The 27830-nt window shown below is 53.8% G+C and overlaps 1 protein-coding gene across 1 annotated transcript in view; it reads right to left on the bottom strand.

Annotated features, from left to right (window-relative positions):
* Positions 1–884: 884 nt before the first annotated feature.
* Positions 885–27830, bottom strand: part of SLIT1 (slit guidance ligand 1) — a 168250-nt gene continuing 141304 nt past the window's right edge. The window contains exons 23-37 of the mRNA XM_030334219.1: positions 26747–26818; positions 24235–24306; positions 23288–23359; positions 15813–15976; positions 13742–13866; positions 13342–13439; positions 10309–10448; positions 10030–10123; positions 7526–7663; positions 5995–6232; positions 4443–4573; positions 3839–3993; positions 2471–2759; positions 1934–2145; positions 885–1123 (exon numbers count right to left, since the gene is read on the bottom strand). Of these exons, the coding sequence (XP_030190079.1) occupies positions 885–1123; positions 1934–2145; positions 2471–2759; positions 3839–3993; positions 4443–4573; positions 5995–6232; positions 7526–7663; positions 10030–10123; positions 10309–10448; positions 13342–13439; positions 13742–13866; positions 15813–15976; positions 23288–23359; positions 24235–24306; positions 26747–26818 (2239 nt within the window). The remainder of the gene's footprint in view (positions 1124–1933; positions 2146–2470; positions 2760–3838; positions 3994–4442; positions 4574–5994; positions 6233–7525; positions 7664–10029; positions 10124–10308; positions 10449–13341; positions 13440–13741; positions 13867–15812; positions 15977–23287; positions 23360–24234; positions 24307–26746; positions 26819–27830) is intronic.

Raw genomic sequence — 27830 nt, 5'->3', positions numbered from 1 at the left:
GCTAAGCAGCCTAGACCACACCCCCTTGACAGCATCCTGTGGCTGGCTAGGGGCTAGGAAGGCCTAGGACCAATGCCCCTTTGGTGGTCAGTGTCTGGAGGTGGTGGTTATTCTGCTGGAACCAAGAACCTCCCCAGCGCCTGTCCTCTCTGGTGGGACTGCCACTCCAAACAGACCCAGTGGACGTTTTTGAAGCTACAATGGTCAACTCGTAACTTCAGGATTCAGGGGTCTGGTCCTAAGGGACCCTCTAGCCACAGCCTCACTCCCCATTGAGCAGTGGCTTTAGTGCTACATCAGCCCAGGAGGCAAGGGTTAGTCCCTTCCCGGCCAGCAGGAGGGGGCCCTTCCCCTGCGCAGCCTGGCCTACTGCTGGCAGATGCTGCAGCAGCAGAAAAAGCAGAGATCCTGGCTGGCTGCCCCAGGGGAGGCTTCAAAGTTATCTGCAGGGGGACAGGGGGCTTCTGAGGGCAGTGTGGGCCACCGGCGAGAGGGAAAGGCTGTTTTGGGAAGGGGCCAGTCCCTTCTTCAGACCCAGGTAGTAGGCAAGCAGGGTGGGTGGCGGGGAGGGTCATCATTCTGTGCACTTCTTGGCCTGACCTCAAGCACACATTCATTCAACAAATATTTATTAAGCGCCTGTTTGTGCAAGGCACTTCCGGAGAGGGTGGCCTAAAGCCCGGGCCACGCCCACCCACCCCACCCCACCCCACCCCCAGCTGCTGGCCTGGTCACCCCCCAAGAGATGGCTGTGGGGTGGGGCCAGAAGGCCCTGCCACTCAGAACAGGCAGGATGGCCCGCACCCCCACCCCACTGCGGGCCACCCGGCTTCACTGCAGCCGTGCCCTCTCGCCTGCCTCACCCCTCCCCGTCTAGCCTGGCGCTACTCGCAGAGGGCACAGCCACACTTGGTGGGCTTCTCCACCTCCTCGGCAAAAGAGGTCCCGTCGCTGCACTCAAAGGTGAACTTCCTCCGCTTCAGCCGCAGGCCCTGGCAGCAGCCCTGACCTGGGCATGAGCCCCGGCACTCCACCCACGACAGCGGGCGCGTGGTCTGGCAGATGGCATAGCCCCTCTGGACCTGGTGAAAGTCCCGGACAGGGTCCCCCCGGCACTCGGACTCTGGATAGGACAGACACCAAGAGAAAGCCTCAGGGCACACCCATGGGCCAGCGCCGGCCCCGGGGAGGCCGGAGGCGGCAGAGAGGCTCATCCAAGGACCAGGTCCTCTAGTGCTTAGACTCCACCTCCGACCCCACCCGACATGCACATGCACAGGCTTCCTTCTGGGCCCATAGGCCAGTCAGTAGGAAGAACGTTCTAGCTGCCAGGGCCCTCCAGGACAGATTAGGCTGTCAGGTAAGTGGGCTCCCAGTTGCTGGAAGAGTGCAAGAGGAGGCTGGAGACTGGGGAGGCAAGAACAATAGAGAAGGAATCTGTGCCAGGAGCAGGGGCCTAAGGGCCCCTGAAGGTGCTTGAGTTCTGGACTTCTCCAGCTTCCCTCTGCCTAGCCTCAGCAGTCTCAATCCCAGCAGAAACATCTTGGTTACAAGGGCCAGGGAGGGCCTGGGAAAGAGTCCCCAACCCTCAGACTTCCTGTTGCTCTTGGGTCGCAAGGTGATGGGGCCAAGATGTGGAGGTTTGTGCAGGAGCTGTTCCCCTGGGAAGCCCCATCGATAAGGAGAGACCCCAGCCAGAAGGGGCACTTGCCCTGGATAAGGGGGCTTCAGGGCAAGCCGAACCATTTGGGGGTGGGGGTCAGAGCCTAGAGGGTAGTGGGTACTACGGCCCAAGAGCAGCCCAAGATGTGGGAGAGGAGAGGGGAGGAGGCACAGAGGGGATGCCAGGGTTTGGAGGAGGAAAAGTCAAGTCACTAATGCAAGTTGTGGGGAGGGGCCCTGGAGAGGGCATGTCAGGAGGGGGGCCCCTGACCTTGCTCACACAGCTCGCCCGAAAAGCCTGGGTCACACACACAGTGTGCCCCTTTGGTGGCCAAGGCCTGGCAGTGGCCATGCAGGCACTGCAGGCCCCCGCAGGGGTCTACAGGTGCCCCAGCCTGGTTGCACAGAGCCCCCGAGTACCCATCCTGGCACTGGCAGCTGTAGGAGAGAGCGTCGAGGGGCATACATTGCCCGTGGACACACCTGGAGGGGACAGAGAAAAGGTACTATGAGAATAGGCTGGAGCCAGTCCAATCCCAGGGAACCCACACCCTCAGCTTTGGCATCCGGGGAGGTTATCCTATTCCTAAGACTGAAACAAAGGGAGAAAAATGTGATTCTGTATCCCTAGGGACCTCTTCCTGTTAATAAAAACTGAAAACTAGGGGGAAAAAATGGAAAAAAAAACCCTGTGCTGGGCCACATGTTCCAGTTTGGGGTGTTAAAAATACAGTCTGTGCAGCAGCCCTCAGCATGGGGAAAGGGACGGGCAAGGGGTGAGGGCTCCCCGAACCCAGCTCAGGCTCACTTGTGGCCATGGCAGGGGCCGTCGGCTGGCTGGTCACAGTGTAGGCCCCCCCAGCCGGCCTCACAATGGCACACGGGCCCAGGGGTGGCATTGGGCTGGCAGATGCCATGCAGGCAGTAGAGCTTTCGGCAGGGCTCACAGCCTGGCACCACGCCTGGCTTCATCCGCGTCTTGGTGAAGTCCTGCAGTTCGTTGTTAATGTACAGGTTTCGGATGCAACCGTGGAAGCTGGTGCCGTTGAGGATCTGCCACAGGCGGAAGGCAGCCGAGTTCACATCCACTGGCATCCCTTGGGTGGGTAGGAGCGAGCAGAGTTGGGCTGAGTCAGGCTCAGACCATGTCTGACCCTACCGCCCTCGGTCCACTGGGCATCTCCACAGTGTTCCCTCCTGCCCTCGGCCTCCGTCTTTCTGTCTTTGCAACCCTGAGCCAAGATCCTTTGCCACCTTGGAGGGTCCAGACTCCTCTCCCAGAAAACAAAAAGGAAAGCCTGTTCCCTCAATGACCAGAACCCACAGGTGCCAGGCTTGGCAGTGGCCAGCTGACAAAGGAAGCTCTGGGTGCCTAAAGTCTGCCCTCACCCTTCCCGCCCTCTGGGATACCAGCTTTCACCTCCCAAAGACTCCAAAAGCAGCAGAGGACCTGGGCCTGGAACCAAGGTGCATGCTGCTTTGTCACCTGCTGTCGTGGTGATCACAGCAACCCTTGAGGGAGGAGTAGCTGAAACCCATCTTGTGGTCAGTGATTTGCCTGAAGTTGTACGACTAACAAACAGCGGAGTTGGGAGTAGAGCCCAGGGCTCTCTCCTTCACACCTGCCCGCAGTCTCACCAAGGCCCTCTGCAGCACTGAGAAAGCCCCACTGTTGCAGAAACCTGACTTGTTCAGACCTGGAAATGTTGGCGAGTGGCAGACAGGGGCATTTAACCTGCAAAGCATGTAAAGCCAGCTGGGAGGTCCCCAGCTGATGCGGAGACTCCTGCTGGGTGCCTGGGTCTCTCACAGCAGCTCCGAGACTGAGAATGGACCCTGAATGCTTGACAAGCCCCTTCTGGCCCAAAGACAAGAGGGAAAGTACCCACTTTGGAAGAGAGCTAGGAAAGTTCCAGGCTTCCCCCAAGGCCAGGCTAACCTAGGCATCTATCCTTCTTGGTCGGTCTGAGCTTGACATCAGCCTGGGCTCCAGGCCAGGAAGGACAATCCCTTGGCAGCTTGGAATGCCCCTGTCATCCAGTGGCCTGGGCACCAGCTGTCCTGGCAAGACTCAGGCCAGAAAGCAACAGAGGCCCCACCTGGAATGGCTGTCACATTGCTTGATGGGGAGGCCTGGGGAGAGCCAGCCGCAGCCTCTACCCGGCCAGGTCCTTACCTCCCACGTAGAGGGGGGCCTCGCTGTTTAGTGTGTAGTGTTTGCCAAAGTTGTCCATGGTCATGGGACTGCCTCCATCGATGGAGAGATTCACCATCTGGTCAAAGGTGACTAGCTCAACAGTGTGGAACTGCCCGTCATTGATCGTCTCAGCACTAGAAGAAGAGGGGGTGCCCCCACCCCAGGGAATGGGCTTCAGTTCAGCCCATCCCTGCCTGGGCCCTTCCCCAAAAACGCCACCGGTCAGCAGCTGCTTTCCAGGGAGTAACATCTCTCAGGGAGGAGACCATGGGGACTCGGTGGCCTGGGGCCTGGCCCCTCCTGCTCTGCTTCTTGGGACTCCCCAGGGAAAGGTGAGCAGTTTGGGGCAGGGGTCTCCAAATTATCCCCCCTCCCCTTCCCACTACAGACCCCCTTGTGAGGAGAGGTAGGATAGGGAAGGGTCGGTCCACTGCTCAGGCCTCGATCTCAGCCTCAGCTCCAAGATGGGCGCAAATACTGTATCTTCCATACATGGGCAGCCCAGGTTCTGGAGGTCCCGATAACCACCTGCTCTTGGCCTGGGACACCCTGAGGGAGGGCGGTGGGTATGAGGAAGCCTTACCTGTAGATGGCAGAGCTGGGGTAGCTGCCTGGGTCGTAGCTGACACGCACATGACCCTGGTACAGCTCCACTGCGATGTGGTCATTGTCCCCATTGTACAGCAGGATCCCGTTGTCCTCTGCCGTGGAGACCTGATGGGCAAGGGCACTTTCTCTGCCACCCCACCCCACCCAGCAGTGGCACAGGTAGGTGGGACAGATGGGGGAGCCGCATTTGGAAGAGGGATGCTGTGCGTAGAGCTGCCCTCCCCTGGCTGCCCAGGGGACACATCCTCAAGGGGATGCTGACAGAGGCTGGCAGCCCCTGGTTCAAATCCCATCCACTGCCAGGCTGGCCAGGGCCACAGAGAGAAGGCAGACAGACCAGCTGAGGCCTGGAAACGACGGGTGAGAAGGGGCAGGTAAGAGACCTTAGGACTATGTGCCCGGAGAGGAAAGTCAGATCGATGCAGGGTAGCTTGTTCTATGGGCCTCTGGGAGCCACAGAGAGGACAAGGTGAAGAGGGCTCTCTAATAGCCATGACCACCCAAACCTGGAAGGAGCCACTCAGGAGGTAGCACCGGTCTCTGAATCTGTGTGAGCAAAAGCTGGAGTTGCCTTGGTGGGGGGAGCCCTCTGTGAAGCCGTAGAAACGATGATCCTGCCTTGTCCCTCTTCCCCCATTGCTTCTGGTAGACAGCCTGACTCCCTGGTCTCATACACAGGGCTGGCACACGGCCCAGGCTGGACACCTCATAGCACCCGTTTCGCTGGACTCAGTGACTGGTCCAGGGATGGGAATGGGACTGAAGACAGGCCAGTGACGGGGACAGCAGGAGGTGCCTGAGGCAGTGGCTGGGAGGGTGTGGTGAATTTTATTTTACTGAGCAGTTGGGCTGTGTTGTTGCAGTATAGACAGTGTACATGGGCAAGACTTAGGAGAGGTGATAAAGTTGGGGAGAGCACAGTGAGCACGTCGGGAGGCTGAAGGGCTCTGGGAGAAAAGAAGAGGACAGAGAGGAGAAGTGGCTGCCAGGGTAGGGAATGCAGCTGTTGGAAGAGGGAGATGGCCAAAGAGGAGACGCAAACTTTTATCATGTGATGTGCACCGTCCTCTCCCTCCCCAAGAAACGTTTAGCAAACAGTGCCATTCAAGTGGGACCCGCTCTTTGCCCTCGAAACACTGATGTTCTGAGATGAAATTCAAGACACGAAATGGCAAAATAAGGGCCCCAGGGACAGGTGGCCAAAGATACAAGCCCAGAGCCAACCCTGACTGTGTCCTAGCCACGTGGAGAAACCCGTGTGCAGCATTCGAGGCTGAAGCTTAGGAGTAGGCGAGACTGGATGGTGGGAGAGGACCCGGTCACCCAGGAGACCACTTCTGGCCCTGCCTTGACACTGCTTCTGTGACCTGATAACATTTCCAGATGTGCCTGACCCGCATCCCAAGCGTTTTGACTGACACAGGCTGCTCCCAGTTTTGGGCGAGGATGCCGCTTGATGCTCGGACCTGAGGCCACGGCCCCCTGCTGCCTGACTCCCCTCTGTGACTGGCGCCCTGGGCACGCACCTGCAGCGTGATGTTGGCCCGTGGCCAGTTCTGCAGATCGGTGAACTGCAGGTAGGTGTCCCGATCCACAAAGTTAACACTGAGCAACTTCTCACACTCGGGGCCGCCGAAACCTGGAAGGCACTGGCACACCGGCCCGCTGCCCTGGTCCACACAGTTGGCTCCATTCTGGCACTCAGTCCCCTCGCAGGGGCTTCTGGGGGCAGGTGGGCGGGGAGGGGTCTCACAGAACTGCCCACTGAGAGGGAAAAGATACAGGTCAAAGAAGGGGCAAGGCAACATCTTTCTCTCCCATAGTCCTGGAGAGAAATCACTAAACATCTTGGGAAACTGGACCCTTAAAGCAACAGAAGATGCTCCTAATGAATACTTTCCTCGAGAGAACAAGCCAGAAGGATACTGAAGACAAGGTAGGAAACAGGGGTGGTCCCTGGACCAGCATCATAGCTATCACCTGGGCATTTGTCAGAAATGGAAAACCTAAATCTGCTTAACAAGATCGTGTGCACATTAAAGTTTGAGAAGCACTCGTGGCAGTCAAGTCTGCTAGCAAATTTGACTCTTGCCCATTTTACAGAAAAGAAAAAACAGACACGAGCAAAAAAGAGAAGACTCCAATTACTAAACAAATACAAGAGGGGACAGTACTTCCGGCAGGTAGTTCTGACACAGCATACATCCTGTAGCGTCAGCATTCACAACAGCCCAAAGCGGAAATAACCCAAATGCCTGTCAGCGGATGAATGGATAAACGAGTGTGGTCTATTCATGCAGCGGAATACTATTTGGCCACAAAAAGGAATGAAGTTCTAATACATGCTCCCACATGGATGAACCTCAAAGACATGACGCTAAGTGAGAGAAGCCAGTCACAAAGGACCACAGATTGTATGATTCCATTTATATGAAATATTCAGGATAAGGAACTCTACAGCCAGATATCAGATTCTTGGTTGCCTGGAGCTGAGATGGGGGGCAGTGGGGTGACAGATAAGAGGTATGGAGTTTCTTGTTGGAGTAATGAAAATGTTCTAAAATTGATTATGGTTAATGCATGCAAAATCCTGATAATAGAGTACAAGCCACTGAATTATATACTGAAGCTGGGTGAATTGTATCTCAATAAAACCATGGGGGAAAAAAAAAAAGACCCAAGCAGAGCACGGGAGGTGGGTGGCCAGAAGGAGGGTAGGTGTTCCTCACCCCCAACTTTTCAGAGAAGTCAGGCTGTGAAGGTAAATGACCTTTATGCTAGGACGTGTCTTCAGAGGTTTTGCTGGGCAGGATGTGGTGGGCATTGGCCAGTAATCTGTACCCACCACCCCCTCCCTCAACCAAACAGTTTAGGGACCCTGTGCCTATGATCCGAGTCATTAGATAACTTCCCCAAGGCCACACAGCTAGGGATGGCAGAGCCTTGGTTAAAACCCCAGGATCCAACTTCCAGGCTCTGACCCTGGCTCCCTCCTGCCGGCTCAGCGGCTGGAGGCTAGAAGGCCTCAGTCACTCGGGGCACAGCGGGACCACTCACCTGTAGCCTTCAGTACAGAGGCAAGAGTAGCTGTTGACTCCATCCACACACCGGGCCCCATGCTGGCAGCGGTGGTCCCTGCAGTCATCCTGGTTCTCACTGCAGTTGTTACCTGCGTAACCTGATGCGCACTCACACCTGGGGGCGTGGGGGGATCAGTGCCTCACTCAGCCGCGAGCCCACAGGGCCCAGGGGCTGTGTGTACGTGACAGAGAACCTCAAGGCCTGCGTGTCTGTGGGACACCCAGGAGATCAAGCAGAGCTCTGGAGAGAAAGATGCCCCCAGCCCGTCCTGGTACGCTTTTCTGGCACAAGAAAGGAGCTTGTGTGGGCTTCTGAGTGACAGCAGCTTCCGGGCTGGGAGGATGGACACCGAGGGGCACGAGGAGATGGGGACCCAGTCACGGAAGACCCACCCTGGCCACTGACCACACAACCGAGGCCAAACTTCAGTCCCTTCTCGACCTGCCCAGCTGCTCCCCAGCACAAGGCCCTGAATCCTGGGGCTCATCTTGCCCTCTTCTCCAGCCTCCCCAGCTCTACTGGACCAGCCTCCTGGCCCTTCCTCTGCAGGGCCGGTGCCCCCTCTCAGCGATTCCAGCCCAGCCCCCAGCCTCGGTGACCTGGGGGTCAACCATCTGCCTATCAAATCAGGAGCGCACTCCTCCACCTACTTTTCAGTCACAGCCTCGCAAGATGCCCCCTGGCCTGCTCCCCCCACATCGGGCCCACCCTGTGGTCAGACTGGTCTCCACTGGCAGCAACCCCCATCCCACCCACCAGCACTTCCCTACCTTCACACCTGTTGATTCTGGAACATCCCCCTCGTCTCTCCCTGCCCCAGTCCAGCCTGGCCAATAACCTCACCTCCTCCAGGAAGCACCCCCAGCTATCATCAAGAGATTCCCCGTTGGAAACTCTTTAAACTGCAAACTCCACGGTTCAACCACGCAACCTGGAAGGCAGGTACCCCCGCCTGGATGTTTTTATTCATTCCCGGTTTTCCAGGCTGTAAGCGACACCTTCCTACCCCAGTGAGCACGCACACGCACGTACCCCTAAAGCTGGTTTCACGCCACAATACTTTTCCTTACTACGTAAAATGGCATGTTGCTTCTCAATGTTAGTTTTTCACGGTACTCTTGACCCACCCTATTGATCGCAATGCACTACTGGGTCTTGGGCTGCAGTCTGGAAAATGTTGCTGCAGCTGAGACTCCGCCCACTCGTTTACATTCGCTCCCTCGGTCATTCAGGGACTGAATACCCGCCAAGCTGCAGGCACAGCGGAGTTCCTTACACCCGCCCGCAAAGACAGGAGAGCGAGAACAGGCACCACACAGCTGCTCTCTGCTCATTTCCCAGCACAAGGCGAGGGACCGCGTGCAGTCCTGCTTTATTCTGTCTGAGGCCCAGCCCCTCTGAGCGGCAGCCACACCCCTCGAGCTGCCACTGCCCCTCTGCCATGGCAACCCCACCCCCCAGCAGCACCCCACAAGTGCAGCATCTGGGCAGCATTTGGGTGGGGGCTCCCATGCACCCCTCAGTCTCAGGCTGGACCTCAATAACCCCAGTCTCTTGCTTCCTGCCCCTGTCCTTGGGCGGCTCCTGCTGGACAGTGGGATTCCTGAGAGACTCCACCCCTGACCCTGGCCTGAGTGGCTGGGGTTGGGTCCCTCAGCCACAGGCCTCAACCCTGACCATCTGTTTTGTCCTGACCAGTGGAACGGGCTCCCCAAAATGGGACTCTGTTTGCAAAACTGCAGATGGAAACATTTTTAAAATCCATGACCTTTATGTGGTCTTCAGGTGATCATGCACTTCCATATATGCCAGTAACAACGACGGTGACAACGGTCAACGACCCCTTATGCAAACCTCCCGGGGCTAGATTTTGAAATTCAGAATCTTTTGGGGTTTGGAAAGGTGACACAATGCCTAAAGCATTACGTAACACGTAACGGGATCTGGGGCAGCCCCTTAATTACACACACTCACATTTCTGCAGCAAGAAGAGTGACTATAAGTAGCCTCGTGTCACTGTACGTCCGGTTTTATTACCAGATACGTTCAGGTCAGACCAGATTTTGCTATCAAACGGACTTTTGATCTTCAGAGTTTTGTGCATTTTGTAATTGGGGATGAGAAATTGTGGATCTGGGAAGATAACAGCCATTTATGGCGCACTTATCAGATGTCAGACTTGGAGCTAAGTGCTTTCTGTGCATTTGCTCATCTGACCCTTACAACCACTCCACGAGGAAGATACCGGGTGCCCAGTTTGCAGACAAGAAAACAGGCTCAGGGCGGTCAAGGCATCCATTCAGCATCACGCTGTAAACCCAGGTCTGTCTGACCAAAGCTGCGGCCACCACCACCCTGAACCCTCGTAAAGCTGAGACCAAACTCACTTGACAAAGTAAAGAAACAGAATGGGGAGGCCAGAGGGGAGGGGACTTCAAGGCCCATGTCCTTGCCTGGCCCTGGAAATGGGCAACACTCACCTGGGTCCATCTGGAGTACCCACGCACTGGGCTCCGTGCTGACACGGGTTCAAATCTGGAGAACAGAAGTCCACCAGCTGCTCACAGGCCCTTCCTGGGGAAAGAACGAGGAAGAGGCAGGAGAGAAGCTGCCCCAATCTCTGCCAGGCAGCTGGCCCGGCAGAAACCTCCTGTAGACACTGAGGGAGGGCCCCAGCCCTCCTGCCCACAGGAACGGGGCTCAGGGCAGGCACACCTGCCCACCTCTCCCCACAGATGCCAAAACTCCACCACACTTACCCGCATACTGCAGGGGGCACTGGCAGGTGTAGTTGCCCACGCCATCCACACAGGTGCCCCCGTTGGCACATGTGTGCTCCACACAGTCGTCCGTATTCACCTCACAGGTTGGTCCTTCAAAGCCAGTGGGACAGGAACACCTGAGGTTGGGGGGTGGGGGCAGGTGAGGAGAGATGGACAGGTGGGCAGGGCCAGGGCAGCAGCCTTCCTGAGGCACTGTGGAAGCCTGTGTCCACCTGTGACCATCATCATCCCAGACCTTTGGTCCCCACTCCCGGCCAGGCCCTTGCTAGGCACTGGGGTTAGAGTAAACAAGACAGTCCTGTACTCTGGGGGCTCACTTAGGCTAGCCGGGGAGACGACAAGGAGACCGGCAACCAGAGGAGAGGCCAGGATGGGGCCACACTGAGGCCGGGGAGATGAGGACAAAGAGGCAGAGGACACCCAGCCCATATGTCAGGGATGAGGCGAGAACAGGGCTGGGGGATAAACAGGAATCAGCTCATGGAGGGTCCCGGAGACCAGTGATCTTCCAGCTGGGGGAGCACCTGCGGTTTGCCAAGAGCTCTGTGGGTCAGAGATGTTTGAGAAATTGATTTCCAGATCTTCAAGTCCTGCACAAACACTTCCCTAAACAGACCTACCCAGAGCTTCAGAAAGGCACGACGTGCACTTCTCCCAACTGCAGTCCAAGGTGGGGATGTGCCTGGAGCCTAAAACCCTCAGGCACCAGATAAAGGGACAATTAAGAATTGACCGAGCATTAAAATAATTTCTGGGGGCACCTGGGTGGCTCAGTCGGCATCTGACTCTTCAGCCGAGGTCATGATCTCACAGTTAGCGGGTTCATACAAAGACCCGTGTCAGGCTTTGTACTGACAGAACGGAGCCTGCTTGGGATTCCCTCTCTCTCCTCTCTGTCCCTAACCCCCCTCAAAATAAATAAACTTTAAACAAAATTAAAAAATAAAAATAATTTTTGATGACATCACTCTGGGGTTTTTGGTATATAATCTTGGAAGGGTTTCAAATAATTGAATGGCATGCTACAATAAAACGTCTAATCCCAATGATTTATTTCAACAACTCTTTCTCAGCATTTATAGCTATATATGTATATTTTTATAAAGGAATATATTGGATGCCGAGTCCTCATTCTGTCATATTCACCCTGGGACACATGAATCAGAAAATTACACACAAAAAAGCTCCACCTGTTATCTGTAATAATTATCAATAAAATTTTGTAGCGGAGTTATGTTCTGATCAATTGTATATCATTGATTATTGTAATGACGACTCTGAAAAAGAAACCGTTCATCAGAAGTTTATGGTGACAAGAAATAAAAAAAAAACAAAACTTTAAACTTACATTCCCATGTTGGTGGCAAAGAAATATGGCAGCGTGCTCAATAAACAGACTCTCTAGCATCACAACAGATCACATGCGAACAAAAATGGAGGCGGGGTTGGGGAGTAAAATGGAAATACTAGTTGGAGGAGAAAGAGAGGGAAGACGTTTAAGCAGTTAAAACAGGAGCTTGTGGGGCGCCTGGGTGGCGCAGTCGGTTAAGCGTCCGACTTCAGCCAGGTCACGATCTCGCGGTCCGGGAGTTCGAGCCCCGCGTCAGGCTCTGGGCTGATGGCTCAGAGCCTGGAGCCTGTTTCTGATTCTGTGTCTCCCTCTCTCTCTGCCCCTCCCCCGTTCATGCTCTGTCTCTCTCTGTCCCAAAAATAAAAGAAACGTTGAAAAAAAAAATTAAAAAAAAAAAAAACAAAAAAAAAACAGGAGCTTGTGGGTGTAATCTTTAAGTGTATCAAATTGCGGCGCTATTCAGATTCCACTGGCAAGTGATGAGAGTGAAGTAAAAAGTGAGGTCTTTCAATGTTAATATTTACAATATCCTGGAAATTAACCTCCCTTGCAATGCAAAGTTCAACCTACCACGAAAAATTCCAGCCGTCAGTCTAAGAGCGTGTGAGAGGGGATGGAATTAAGTTTCGTGGGGGCACGTGAGCAAAAAGGTTTGAAGCGCACTGTTTCCGGGCCTACTGTCATCTGTAGGGCTCCCACCCCCACCTAGCGGGAAGCGTCTGAGGGGGCTCCCCTAGCTCCCCACTCTCCACAGAACCCCACCCCTGGAGTCTATCAATGAGGAGGGGGTTGGACAGAGCCTATTGTACGGACGCCGTTTCCAAGGTGATGACCTGGGAGAGGCTGTTTAGTGTTTTATTTTTCACATCTGGTGATTTAGGTCTGCAGAGACAGGTTTGGCCATTCCTGCTAAGTAGACTCATCGTTTTCTGAAGAGGAAATTTGTTCGGCTGGCAGTTTATTTTCAGTAACTAAATACTTTGTGTTCCTCTGAAAAGCTCTGGGTCCAGGAGGGCTCTGGGAAGGTGGGGGGCTCATGGAGGGGTCCTGGGGGAAAGCAGAGTGGGTGGGGGCTTGCGTGGTGAGCTCAGAGAAGAGTCAGGAGGCCTGGCCGCCCAGGTGTGACCTGTATGACCCAGGAGACCATAGCGGGAGGCCCCGTACTTGCTAGCAGGAGGCGGGACTATCGGGAGGAGACTAGGACTTGCTCCCACCTCTGGGGGTGGGGGGTGGGTTGCTTGATACCAAGGAGCTGGCTGGGGGCCTGCCGTCAGGCAGCCCCAGCACAGCAAGCAGGTGGTTGACTTCCAATTGGAGGCCTTGGGGTTAGTGGAGATTATAGGGGTTTAAAACACCCCTAAACTGCCCCTTAGCACTGCCACTGCACATGGCCTTGGCCATGGACTCCCAGTGCCATCAGAAGGCCCTCTGGCACCTGGCACGAACAGGGAGGGGCCTGGAGCAGGGGCGGGCAGTGTAGCTCCGAGCCCCCGCCCTACCTGCTGCTGTGAGCCTGGCAGGCCTGCATCTCTCTGGGCAGCAGGGACCTGTGATGGGTAGGCATGGAGGGGTCTCTAGCACACCCCCACCTCCTCCTCCAACACAGGGAAGCCCGGGCCATCCCACCCACCAGGTTCCAGCCTCTCCAGGCAACTCACGTGAACCCAGCATCCTCGCCCTGCCGCGGGTGGCAGGTCCCGCCGTTTCCACAGGGGCTGCTGGAACAGCTGTCCAGGGACACCTCGCAGTCACGGCCCTGGGCAGGTGGGAGAGGGGGACAGTGAGTGAGGAGGACCTCAGAGGGACCCAGGGATTGGTGTGAGCCGACAGAGACAGCCAGCCCGCTCAGCAGCAGGCCTCCCTGTCCCGAGAGTTACCTGTTCATTCATTCGTTCACTCATTCATTCATTCACGTGCTGAGTCATTGACTAAACATTCCCTCAAGCAGCTGCCCTGGGCACTGTGGGCAAAGTGGCGAACAAGACAGCACAGCCCCACCTGATCTTGAACGAACAGCCCTCCTCCTCCTCCCCAGCCCCAGCCCCAGCCTCCACTCACCTTATAGCCACTGGAGCAGACACACCTGTACGCCTCAAGGGCATCATTATGGCAAGTGCCCTGGTTCTGGCACGGGCTGGACAAGCAGGGATCACACTTGGCCTGGACAGCCAGCGCGGGGGGACCTGAGGCAGGGGGTAGGTATCAGGGGAGGGCAGGGCCAGACAGCCTCAGAGACAGTGCTGGAAGCTCTCTCCCCAAGGAGATTTCAGCCCTCCCTTTATTTCCTCTGGGTCTGGTTCACGCCCCCTTTCTAAGCCCACCTTCCGGGCCTCCAGACCCTCCTTTGTAAAGTGTGGTTAATAACAGCACCTGCCTTGGGGGCCATATTGGCTAAATAAGCTAATCTGAAAAGTGCTTAACAGGCAGGCTTTGGACGTCCAAGGAGCCCCCACACGGCGTCAGGGCAAAGCCGTCCGCGTGAGGGCATCACAATCACTATTACTGAAGCCGGCTCTCACTCCCCAGCATGGTCACGGTGAGCAGAAGACTGAGGGCAGCCGCCTTGGCAAGGAGGGGACACAGCTCTGTGAGAGGCCACGCTTAGGAGCAAAGAGCCCATTTGTCTTTGAGATGTTTCTCTCCAAGGCTGAACAGGAAAGAACCCTCTCCTGTCACCACGGGCAAGGCCTTCCCCAGCCCCTCCAGGACCCACTGGTCCTCTTCCCTGAACTTGGAGGTGGACGAGGAGCCAGCAGCCAGGCTGCTTGGGGCACCACCTGTGAGGGCATTAGGCCCTCACAAGAATAAATAGTAGAACTAGCTGGTTAACTCAGGTGTCCGCTTAGGACTCCTTCTAGAAAAGGAGAAATACTGGTTCTGCTGAAGAGGTATGAGCATTAAGAGAAACAAACACTTTTCAGTGATGACTGGAAGGAAGCATGAGCAGGTTTCCCGGGCACTGATGGGGTTCTGTGTTTTGATCCCTGGTATGTTCGTTCAGTCTGTGAAAATTCAGCAAGCCATTCACTTATGATCTGTGTATCTCACTATTATGCATGTTATATTTCAATAAAATAAAAAAAAACAACAACTTACCAGTGTCAACCCCACCCCATTAAATAAATATTGAGCAAATGTTTCGCTCCCAACAGGCAAGCCACAGATCAGGTCCCTCTGAACCGTTACCCCTGTGACAACATCCTTCACGGAAGGTGGCCATTAACCTATGGCTGTCAGTTTCATTTTTTAAAAAAAATTTTTAAACATTTATTCATTTTTTAAGAGATGGAGAGAGACCAAGCGCAAGAGAGAGGGGGAGACACAGATCCGAAGTAGGCTCCAGGTTCTGAGATGTCAGCACAGAGTCCGAGGGGCTCGAACTCACGAACCGTGAGACCATGACCTGAGCGAAGTCGGATGTTTAACCGACTGAGCCACCCAGGCGCCCCATGTCAGTTTCATTTTTGATGGAGGTCTGTGAGCTTGCAGAGGGCAGGGGCTGCGCCCCCCAGGCGGCCCCCAGCACACAAAGCTAGGCTTGGGGCAGCCCTCAGCTGCCTCCCTTGGCTCAGCTGGGCTCCCGGGCCATCAGTCAATCAGTCAATCAACCTCCGAATGAGTATTTACAGATGCCCTGAGTGAGGCAGCTTCAGAGCAAAGCGTGAGCGAGTCTCCAATCACACTCAAGTCCCTGTATTTCTGCAAATGTCAGGCGAGCGGCAGCTGGGTCCAGCGGCTCGGGGTTTAAGCTAATTGCCGCGCACAATTCCTACCATAGAGAGGCCCGAGCACTCCCGCTGCTGAGAGGCTTGGAGCTTCCAGAAACGCTGCTGCTATTTTTATTTTCCTTACATAACCCCAGGGAGGGATTAAGGCCCTTACAGCCTGAGATTTTCTGCCTGGCTTTTTTTTGTTCGTTGTACGTCAGGACTAGAAGGCGGCCATACTAATAAGCAGCAGGTGCCTCGTTCCTGCCACCTGACCACCCCCCATCCAGCGGGTCACCACAGGGACACAGGAGCTCCTGGAATGCCCTTCCAGGATTAGGCAGGTCTCATGGGCTCCCAGCAGCAGGTGGGCGGGATGCAACCCTGTACCCACCACCCCATTCTCGTGCTCCTGGCCTCACCTTGGCATTCAAACTTCTTGGCAGGCGTGGTGAGGAGCAGCTTGCCCTCCATGTCCGGGGGCCCAGCACAGCGGGCAATGCCCGGTTCCTTATAGCCCGTCTTCACCCAGCCAGACAGCCAGCGGAGGTGGCAGTCACAGTACAGAGGGTTGGCACCAATGGCCCTGAGTCAGAGAGCAGAGAGAAGCAGGCATCTATAATGGGCTCCTTCACCCACCGGGCGCACTCAGCCAGGGGCTGGCAAAAATCCCAACAGCCCCCTTACATGAGCCTTTCCTGTGTAGCCAGTGCTGCTCTAAGCACTTCCTACGTGTTGGCTTCCGAGTCCTCCCACACCCCACTCTCCCCACTGCGCACATTGCACCAGTCTCAGAAAGGCTGAGGCACAAAGCGGGGAGGTGAGGCTTGAACTGGCGCCGTCGGGGCCAGAGGCCATCAGTGTGTCGTCTCCAGAGAGCACGGAGGGGAAGGAGTCACCAGTTGCCGCTGGGATGAACCAGCTGCTTTCCCACAGCCAAGCATCCGACATCCTCACGAGCCCCACGGGGTAAGCTCTCTCCTCCACCTCAAACAGGGGGAACTGAGCCTCACGGGGGATAAGTCATTTCCCTGGGGTCACACAACGAATGAAGGGCAGGCTCTGGATCCAGGGTCTGGATCTGACTCTGAAGCCCATACTGTTATTCTTCTTCTCATTTTTAACTAAGCAAGGAGCACACGAACGCATTCTCAGTCTAAACTACTTTGACAAACTGCGCACAGAAGTCTCCACCTCACACGACATGGTAAACATACTAAATGCCATGAATTTTACACACCAAAATGGTTCATTTGATCTTACGTGAACGTCACCTTCATTTTTTTCAGAAAGGCATGTTCCTGTTACTGACGGGAGAGCAAAATGGTGTAACTCTGACAGAGGGAACCTCGTGATATCTATCAAATCACCCATGCAGCTGCCTTTGGACCTAGCAATTCTGTTCCTGGAAGTTTATCTCACAGATACACCTCTACAGGTGTATAAAGGTGTGTGCGCGGTGGGACTGATCACAGCCTTGTTTGTAACAGCCTGAAATGAACTACACTATACCCACGTCACAAAGAAAAGCTGCACCCGGTGCCTCTACCACGTCAGAAGGACCCATGGCCATACGGCCACATGGTCACCGCGCTCAGGCGTGTGGCTTCCCGCTCCTCTCCCATAGCGACGTAGAAGATTCTTCACAAATTCTATCCACCTACTGCACATCGTCCCCAGGCAGCTTTTTGTCACCAAGCGACATGTCTTGGAGATCCTTCCAGATCAGCATAAACTGATCCACCTCATTTTGTCCAAGGGCCTCCTGGCATCCCAAAGTAATGGACATCTAGCTTACTGAGCAATGTCCCTGTTGCCAGGCATCCTGGTTGTTTCCAAAGGCAGCGAATACTCTTGTCCATGCTTCTTTGGGAGGTGTGAGCATTGCTCTAGAACAGGTGCCCAGAAGAGCCTTCTACTTCTAGATCGCGGAGGATATGCATGCTGGGTGTTCACAGGCCCTCCAAAACGAGGTGGCATCGGTTCACACCCGCCTGCGGCATAAGGCCATGCCTGCTCCCTCCCATCCCCGCCCGACACCGACACCACACAGCCAACTCTGTAGGGTTTACCAACCAGCGGACAACTGCAGCATCTCACTGACTCACAGCGGGAGATTTAGAGATGGGTCAGAGACAGGGCAGGGGAGGGTAGGGGGTAGAGTTCCTCGGCCTAGCAAATAGAAAAATCAGAGCCTGGGCCGGAGGTTCGTTTATATCAACGTTGTTTTGAAAATATAAGGCCTGTGACGTTAGCGAGACTGGGCTCATTTATTAAGCACCAAATAGACGCGCTGCCCTCTTCCACCTGTTTCTGGGCAGCAGAGAGGACGTGGACCCCCCCGAAGTGCGTTCGGTCTGATGAAAGCAGCAGCAACCCTGAGCAGGAGTTCCCCAAAATAGCGCCACTGACGACCTCGCAGTCTTACAAAGCAGCTGAGCGAGACCTGGACTGGGGCCGGCGCAGCTGCTCGCTGCCCGGTGACCTTGAGCAGCCCGCCTCACATCTCCGGGGCTCACTTTACGACGCGCTAAAGAGCCTGCAGCCTGGAGGAGGGCAGAAAGACAAGCACCAATAACCTAAAATGGGCACCGAGGGAATAACGCAGCGTGGAAAAGAAGGCCAGTTCAACCTCGACGTGTGTTTAATTTTTTCTGTCCTGATTTGCTGACAACATCCAGCCCGGCTCACAGGACAGCGGAGACGCCTTCCCTTTGCCACTGAACGGGGCCGGGGCCGCTCAGAGGTACAGGAAGCTGGGGTGCCTTGACTTTCTGACGCTGCAGTGTGTTAACGGCAACAACAACAAAGTCTTTTTTAAAAAGCACAGGAATACCAAAAATTGTGCTCTAAGATGGTTACATGAACCAGAGTAATGGTTTTCACGTAAAAAGTGCAAGGTGATGCGATTATGTTATTCAAGAGGCAAATGTAGAATTTATTGTAAAATATGTTTTGTAATGCACCGCAGGGTTGTGGTCTGGTAATGGGCCACGAATTTAAAGTGTATTACGAATGACTTTTTTCAAGTCCTGTAGCTCATTTCGCAGCCGAGGTCACTGTGACCGTGGATGCCTTGACAGGCCAGGATTGCCACAGTTCCAGTCCCCAGAGAGCAGCCCCTCAATAAATGGCAGGAAAAGTGCGCCTCAAATCCAAGTGTCCCTTTCCGATTCTTCACATAAAAGCAGAAATAAAGAATAACAGAAAGCACCAAAGTCAATATAAAGCTCTTCAAAAGTAAATTCCAGTGGGGCCAACGCATTTTCCTTGTTTCTGTGGAGAACAGACTCAGAGCCACACCCGAATTCAACCTTTCACACTTTGGTTCACCCAGAGGCTGGGGTTTTGAGACCACTTCAGTGGTTTCACCTGGGGGCCACTTTTCCCACCGGGAGTGACTGCGAGCTCGGTGTGGAGTGGCAAGTCACAGGCCCGGCTGAGTGAGGGCCGCGGTGGGGACCGCAGCCAGGCCGCTCGTCGATCCAAAAGGACTGTGGGTTCAGGCTGACACCCGGGCAAAAGTAGAAATAATCCTGTGTTGTTGATCTTTGGTGTATCTTGGAAATAGTTGAGACAGAAGATACTTGGTGTCTTCCTGCCAAGGCCCCGCTGGGCTTCCATTAACGGAACGGGGACCAAAATAGCTTTTCCTGTGCTGTTTCACAGAGCGGCCAACGGTAGAGTTTAGCACATACTGAAACTTCCACGTCTCCCTCACCTGAGCTATACCCCCTCCGCCCACCCTCCTCTCGGGCAATCTATTTGTGTGTATCACTGTCTCCCGCTGCACTGAGGCTCCCCGGGAGCAGGAACCACGACCCCCGCTGTGCCTGACACCCGTTTGCGAACGAACACCTGCCAGGACCATGCAGAATGCACAAAGCGCACTGTGAAAGCAAAGGAAATGCAAAAAGAAAAGAGTTCCCCCATCATCCCAGAAATGTAACCAGTTTAATTTTTGTGGATTTCCTTCCAGTTCTTGTGTTCACACGTGTACCTCAGTGAAATCAGAGTATACGGTCTTCTTTATCCTGTGGTTTCATCAAATAGTAAATTGCGGTGCCGTAATTACAATTAACTACTTGCTATTCTGTCCTGTGGGCATAGTATGATCTACTTAATCATTCCATATTTACTTTTTAAAGTTATTTATATTATGTTGAGAGAAAGAGGGCACACGTAGGTACTCAAACAGGGGAGGGGCTGAGAGAGAGAGAGAGAGAGAGAGAGAGAGAGAGAGAATCCCAAGCAGGTTCTGAGCTGTCAGTGCAGAGCCTGACAGGGGGCTCAATCACATGAACTGTGAGATCATGATCAGAGCTGAAATCAAGAGTTGGACACTTAACTGTCTGAGCCACCCGGGGGGCCCCCCCATATTTACTTTTTCACACAGCATTCTTAGTGAATTCGGGATCTAGCTTCCCAGCACGCAGTAAATCAGAGGCAACAAAATGCCAGATTATAGAAATGACGAAAGATGTTGGAGAACCTTGGCACAGGATCTGGCACACAGCGAATATTTGTTGATGAAGAGATGGATGGATGGATGGATGGATGGATGGATGGATGGACAAATGGATGAACATTGAGCTAACTGCAAAGTAAATATAAAAGTAAACCATAGCAGAGCGAACCCAGGGCAGTGTGGATGCTTACAATCACTATGGCATATGGACCACAGTGGACCTTAGAAATAACCTTGGTACAGGAAAGAAAGAGGCCCAAAGAGAAGAATGAATTGTCTGGGATCCCACTGCAAGTCGATGGCAGAACAAGGAACCTAACGCCACAAGTCCTGATTCCTGAAGTTCAAGGAGACTGAATGTGGTGGACCTCAGCCTCCACTGCACCTGCTCACCCCGCCTCCCACATACTGCTAGTGAAGAGGAGAGGCCCGGGCAAGAGTCACAGGAGGAACAGAGGGCACTCCAGGAGCCAGGAACTCCGGATGCTAACTCTTGGGCAACCCCTGACTTGTTACAGAGCCGTGGGTGCCTCCCCCCGCTTCAGATTGCACACGGCCCTTGTGAAGCCAAGCGGAATGCGGTGAGCCTACGCCGTCCTGGTACCACTCCCTGACTCCTTGCAAGTGCTCGAGAAATCCTTATGGAACAGCTACGGCTCTCCCATGCGGGGCAGATGGTGGACACGTGTGTGCACACGTACACGTGTCCTCAGTACCGCGCGTGCACCCACACCTGAACACAAGCACACGCACGAGTCCCAGGCTGCTGCCTAGTTCCATTTGAGACCCTGGGTATGAAGGGCAGACCTTATTCGTGACGCTGCTTCACTGGAAGCTTCCTTTCACGCAGATGCTGCCCTGTAGAGAGAGGGGCTTGGATGCAGTGAACAAACACATCTAATCCGCAATGCCGACACCCTGTTCTACAATTGCTGCTTAACGGATCTCTACCTCCTGCTTTATTTCTTCCAGATTGGATCTGGCTTTTTGGCTTGATGTCACTGTTCTCCTAAAGAAAGTCTGAATTTATAGATGCGTCTGGTTCAACAGTTGTTTGGCAGCTCTGGTTTTTTGTTTGTAGAAAACATGCTGTTTGTTCCCACCTCCCCCTTGAAAAACGAGGCCTCTAGATTTTGAGCTAGAGTCAAAATCGGAATGGACTTGGATATTGTTCAGTTTTCATCAGGAAGAAGGAAGGGTAGTCAACTGCACACTTAAGTCCCAAGTACAGGAGATACGTGAAGGGGGAATCCAAAGGCAAGAAAGGTGGACCAGATGCTTGAAGAGGCCTTGCCTGGCAAGTGGTGTTGGGGACGTGGGCAGCTAAAGCAGGCCCTTGTCATAGCGAGGGGGGGGGGGCGGTGAGGAAAGGCGGTACGTGGGCCCAGAGCAGGGCAGACCCTGGTGCCCGTGAAGACAAGCACAAATGCCCTCTGGAGAGAAGCATCTCTAATTTAGGTCCTCAGAGTTCCAAACATCTGCAAAATCTGAGCTCACCACCACTAACTACCAAACACAGATGGAAACACAGCCCTGTTGACCAGGAGTCACCGAGAGCAGTGATCCACACAGCCCCGGCCTGGCCTTTGTCTTGACCCACCATCTCCAGCCAGGCTCCCTCCTGCCTCATCCCATGCAGCCAGCCTCCACATGTCACCACAGCTTTCCAGGAGTTTTCTGCGACTTAATTCTTCCACAATTCCCTTCTATCTGTAAAATAAAGTCCCAACTATTTAGCGTGACACAAAAGGCCCTTCACAATGGAATTCAATGTTCCTTTCCAGATTCGTCTCTTCCGACCCCACACTCCTTGCCCAACCAAGCCCTGTATGTCCTATGCTGGACAACACAGCATCCCTGAATATGTCATTTACTTTCTTGCCTTCTCGCCTCTGCCCATGCTGTTCCCTCCTCCTAGAAAGTCTTTCCCCATCTTCTCCAAATGGCAAAAGCGTGCAGTTCAGTAGCATCAATGAACACTCACAATGTTGTGCAACCATCACCACGATCTGGCTCTAAAACTCTTCATCACCCCAAACAGAAACTCTGTACCCACTGAACAAAAATCCCCCATTTCCCCCCCGCTCCCAGCATCTGTCAGCCACCATTCTCCTTTCTGTAGCTTTGATTTGACTTTCCTAGGCCTCGTATCGGTGGAATCATACGATGTTTGTCCTGTAACGTCTGGGTTATTTCACTTAGCATGTTTGCAAGGTTCATCCATGTTTGTCGCAGGTGACAGAGTTTCATTTCTTTTTAAGGCTGAATAAGATACCATTGTATGGGGGCACCCGGGTGGCTCAGTTTGTTAAGTGTCTGACTCCAGCTCAGGTCATGATCTCACGGTTCATGAATTTGAGCCCCACATCAGGCTCCCTGCTGTCAGCACAGAGCCTGCTTCAGATCCTCTGTCCCCCTCTCTTCCTGCCCTTATCCTGCTCGTTCTCTCTCTTCCAAAATAAACTTTAAAATTAAAAAAGAAGATCCCATTGTATGTCTATATCACATTATCCACTCATCCATCAATGGACACTTGAGTTGTTTCTGATTTTTGCCTACTGCGTGAATAACGCTGCTATGAACATGGGTCGTACAAGTATCTGTTTTCAGATTTATTTGTTTGTTTGTTTAGAGCATTAATGAGGGAGGGGTAGCAGGAGAGGGAGAGAGACATGGGCTCAGTCTCATGACTGTGACATCATGACCTGAGCCGAAATCAAGAGTCAGACACTTAACCGACTGAGCCACCCAGGAGCCCCACATATCTGTTTTGAGAATCGGCCTTCAATTATTTGGGGTACACACTTAGAAGTAGAATTGCCAGGTCACAGGGTAATTCCACATTTACCCTTGCGAGGAACTGGGCATACTGCTTTTTAAAAATCCACATAGTACTGCCAGCTACATGGTTTTGGAAGCAATTCTACATCTCATTATACCACTTCTTGGGGGCAGTAAATTTCCAGAGCTTATCCCCCACCCCGTGAAGGGAGAGGCCCAAGTGTCGTGTCATGCTTAAGAGCATGGGCTTTCGAGACAGAAGACCCCAGCCCCCACCACCTATGCAACGTTGGGCAAGCTTCTCACACTTTCTGGGCCCGTTTCCCCATGTGTAGGATAGGAATAATTGTGCCTATGCTGTAGGATTGCTGTGAGGACTAAATTAGCTGAGGCGGTCAATAAATGGCCATCGCCACTTTTATTACTGCGTATGAAGAACCGTTCTCAGATTCCATTGCTGTGTTGACAAAACACCGAGTGTGTAAGAGTCTGAGATGGGGAGTATCTGAAGTTCACAAGCTAAACTTGTTTCAGGGCAAAAGCCACAAACTTTGACAGTTACAGAAGATGGGAGGGGGGCATGTTTCTTGGAATACAAGTTCTTTTTACATCCAAAGAGGCCTCGAGAATTGGGCCGGGGTTACTTACAGGTGAGACAGGGAGGTCACGTCTGTGAAGATGCCCTCTTGGAGGGTGGAGATGTCATTGCCATGCAGGGACCTGAGGAGAGAAGAGGCTGTCAGTGCCTCGTCCAGGGACAGAGACTTGAGAACTGATGGAGTGTGTCATGCTTATCCTTGGGTCTTGGTCAAGGTCAATGCTAGAGGGAGCCGGTGTCCCCCTCAGAGACCCCACCCTGCCGGCCACCGGCAAGGGAGAGGGAGCGCCTCGGAATCCAAGTAGATAACCCTGTGCCTCAGCCCTTCTGGGGGGGGGGGGGGTCTTGTTTTTGCCATCACAAATAACTCAAAGCACCATTTCCGTTTACATGACAAATGGAACGCAAGGCCCTGACCCTGTGCCCTCCCTCACTCCGCTAACAAGTCTGGGTGGGGGAGAGGTAGGGAAGGAAGGTCCTTCTTGGTAAAAAAAAAAAAAAAAAAAAGTTACTCTGGCAAGCCATAGAATGGGGATAAAGAATGTCACCGTGCCCCAGGCAGGGCTGCCGGAGGATTCATGCAGATACTTGAGAGGCCTTCATAACAGCCGTGACAGAGGACTTTGATCACAGGGCAAAAACTCCCAGTGGGAATTCTTAGGAAAGGTTCACAAATCTCCTGCCAACAATCTCCACTGGAACCGGAAACTCACATGCAAACAAGAGGCTACCTTATCTTGGATGCCCCCACCTCCCAATTGCTCCCCCAAAACACAAAGTGGGGCAGACAGCAACCCCCATTTCTCAGAGTTTTCCGTTCACTCTTCAGCCTCCATGAGGGGCTTGAATGGAAATGGACAGGCCTCCCAGCTTTGGACACTGTTGGCTCTGCTGGGGCCACAGACATGGAGACATTTCTACCCACCAGGTGGGCTGCAGGTCCTCTGTGGGGTGGGTCTCTTTAGAGGAATGAAGAATGAAGAACGGGGAGACTTACAGCAGGCGCAGGGAGCGCAGCCCCTGGAAGGCCAGCGGAGGGATGCACTGGAGGGCGTTGTAGCTGAGAATCCTGTGGGGTGAGAGGGAGGGTGAGGGAGGGAGCAGGACAGGGGTGGGGGCGCCATGTTGCTGACCAGGCCCCTGCAGGCTGGCCCAGCAGCAAAATGAGGGAGGCCTGAGCGTGGAAGAGGGTGTGGGCTGAGCTCCTGGCCTAGTCAGCCCTGTGACCCGGGCCTGTCCCCTAACCCTTTTATGCCTCTCAGCTCCCTCAGCGGCAGAGCAGGGACAAAAACAATGACAACTTGATAGGGTTTTTCTGCGGGTAAGGGGAGATGGCCCAGGTGAAGCCCTCAGCGCGGTGCCCGGCTCCCAGGGAGGCCTCAGTAAGGAGACTGGGTGCACTTCCTCGTGGAAGCCACTCCAGCAAGGGCCAGAGGCAGGGTGTCCGTGAAGTGGACACCGGACCAGGACCTGCCTCACTTCCAGAGTGGACCGGTGAGGTCCAGGCCCAGCTAGTAATCTAACATTGGGAAGCTGTGGTGGTGACGAGGGCACCATGACTACCCCCGTCGTAAAGATGGGGAAACTGAGGCCCTGCAAGGTGAAAGAACTTCGCCAGGGTGGCGTAATTAAGTCAGTAAGCTGGGTTTTTAATTCAGCTTCTCAGTTTCCAGAGTCCACAGGCTAACCCACTCTCCCCAGATGCTTCCAAATAAATGAATCCATCAAGGGCAGATGGGCAGGTTGACAACAAGGGAGGCGATACTCGTGATAGCTCCAGATGTCCATCAGCGGAGGGACAGGGACACTCCGGTGCAGCCATACAGTGGGACATCACTAGTCGCTGACAAGAAGGAAGGAACTACCCATACGTGCGGTGACACGGGGGAATTTCGGAGTAACTGTGTGGGTTGAAAGATGCCAAACAAAAAGGAGTATCGTTGCACGATCCCAAACATGCAAAACCCTAGGCGATGCGGACTCACCCACAGAGCCGAATGGTGGCGGCCCTGGGCCGGGGGTGTTGGGAGGGGCCGGGCAGAAGGGTGTGAGGAGGCTTCTGGGGGTGACGGAAGGGGTCTCTGTGTTCGTTGTGGTGATGGTTCCAAGGACATGAACGTAAGTCAGGATGTATCCTTATTTGCGGTAAGCATGTACAGTTTCTTTTATGCTGACTGTACCTCACTAGGGCTATTTTCAAATAATAATGAGAGCAGGGGTGTGCTCCTGTCACAGGAATGGGTTCTGTTTCCCCTGGCAGCTGCCGGAACCACCGAGACCGGGACTTCTCAGCCCAGCACTACCAACAATTCTTTGTTGGGGGGCTGCCCTGGGCATTTTACGGTGTGTAGCGGTAAAATCCCTGGCCTCTGCCCACAAGGTGTTGGGGGCTTCGCCTGCCCCTGCTCTAGCTTTGACCACCGAAAATGCTTCAGACATTGCCAAACGGCCCCTGGTGGGCAGGATCTCCCTGGCTGACGGCAGCTTCACATCCAGTCTCACAAAGACTTCGAAATGGGAACCAGTTGATGAGAAGACTCTGGAGCAAGTAAGTGCAGGTGGGTAACCTAGAACCAGAATTTCATGGCCTCGGGCCCACCTTCTGCTCCTGGGGGTCTGGCTGGGTCACGACCCCATCCTTTTTTGGGGGTACTGGCTCTAATGTTGGACCACGGTGGAGCCCAAGGGAAAGTCCTTAGGTTCTTGGCACATTATCTGTAAAATGAGGTGTGGAGAAGGGGAGTGAGATACCCCCGTAAGCTGCAGGCCAGTATACGGGCTGCTTGTTATTCTTTTCAACTGATTGCCTGGCATGTAATTAAAGCGATCGTTAAAACAACTCAGAATATGGGCACAAAAGTGTTCGGAAGCACCGTTCACAATAGTCCAAACTGGAAACAACCCCACTATCCATCCGTAGTGAGATGGGTAAGGAAGGTATGGCATATTCCTACAAAGGAATACTACACAGCAGTAAAAATGACCAGACCGCGGCTTCACATGAATGGACCTCGCAAACATAATGCTACATAAAATAAGCCAGGTACAAAAAAAAAAAATACATCCTGTATGATTCAATTTACATAAAAATAAAACTGCTTTGTGTAGAAGTGCATATGTAGATGGCAGTGCCATAAAGAAAATCAAAGACATGATCACCATAAAAGGGGAGGGACTTCCTGGAGACGGTGGGGAGGGGGGAACGAATGATCAAGCAGGGGCTGGGGGAAGGACTTTTGGGCGTGCTGTGTTCTGTTTTGTGCCTTAGGTATTTACACATGTGCTAGCTTTATGGTTATTTGTTAAATTGTACTTTATATTTTTTTGCATTTTTCTGTATGTATGCTATATTTCACAATAAAAAAAAATTGTTGTTTTTTTTTTTTCTTTTTGGCTGGCGAGGCCAGGCACACTCCCTGGTAGATGAAGAGTGACCAGTGGGGCTTGGAGAAAGTCTCGGTGACACAGCGCGCGTGCCCTCTCTCCACCTCCCCACCACTGGGACTCACAGAGTGGTCAGCTGGCTCATGTTGGTGAAGGAGGAATTGCTCAAGGAACTGATCTTGTTGTTACTCAAGTCCCTGGAAAAGACAAAAGCATCACTGCTTAGAAGAAAGAAGAACCCAATCCTCGCTCTCTGCTACAGGCTCCTCCCCTCCTCCACTCTGTCCATGCCCCCCCCGCCACTCCCCCTTCCCCCCCCCGCCCAGGACTAGCTAGTACTTCACACAGGCTCCTTCCCTAGCTCTCCTACCATCCTACCGAGGGGACAATAACCACCTTTTTTCAAATGAAGCAGGGTGATCAAGTAACCCCCCCCCCCCCGTCACAACTGATACCCCTCTTCTCAAACCTCCTTTCAAACCCCATCCATCCTCAGACACCTGTCTTCCCACACCACCACCCCCCCACCTCCCTGGCCGTGCCTCCTCCATCTCTTGGTAAAGCTTCTTTCCCAGTCAACCCTACCTTCTTGACCCTCTTCCTTTAGTCCACTCTGGGAGCCTCGGGAAGCTCCTGGCTTCACTCCCCACCACGTGCAACAGTGCCCTCACCTCTGAACTCCCCTCCAGAGATAGTCCAGCTCCAGTCTACATCTCGCACTTTTCCTACCCCCTACCCACCTAGTCCACAGCCCCAAGGACCCAGAAACACTGCCCTAACCGACCCCCCACCCCCACCCCAGCTCCTCTCTCTCAGCCTCCTCCTTCATTTCTGCTTACTCAAGCCATGTCTTTTCCTGGCTTCTGTCTCAGACTTGTATCTCATGTTTCCCCTACAGCTTTGCCCCCTTTCTATCCATCTTCCACACGGGCGGGCACCACCTCAATCTTTCTAAGACACAAATCTGACTAGGTCACTTCTCTGCCAAATCCCACAGTGGCTCTCATTTGCCTAAAAAATTGTCCCAGCCACCTGCTAGGTGCTCCCGGCTCTGGCCCACCTCTCCCTCACTGCCTCCCACATGCCTGGCATAGATTTGCTACACTTCCTGAAATTCTCTTGCCCCTGTTCCCTCTGCCTACTGGTGAGTTCTGCCTCTGCCCTGGCCCCCACACGTGCCCTGACTTCATTTCCTCTTAGTAAATGTTC

Source organism: Lynx canadensis, chromosome D2 (assembly GCF_007474595.2).
Source record: "Lynx canadensis isolate LIC74 chromosome D2, mLynCan4.pri.v2, whole genome shotgun sequence".
In the NCBI taxonomy this organism is placed as follows: Eukaryota; Metazoa; Chordata; class Mammalia; order Carnivora; family Felidae; genus Lynx; species Lynx canadensis.
Note: the sequence above shows the minus strand (reverse complement) of the source record. Positions and strands in the feature narration are given on the sequence as shown.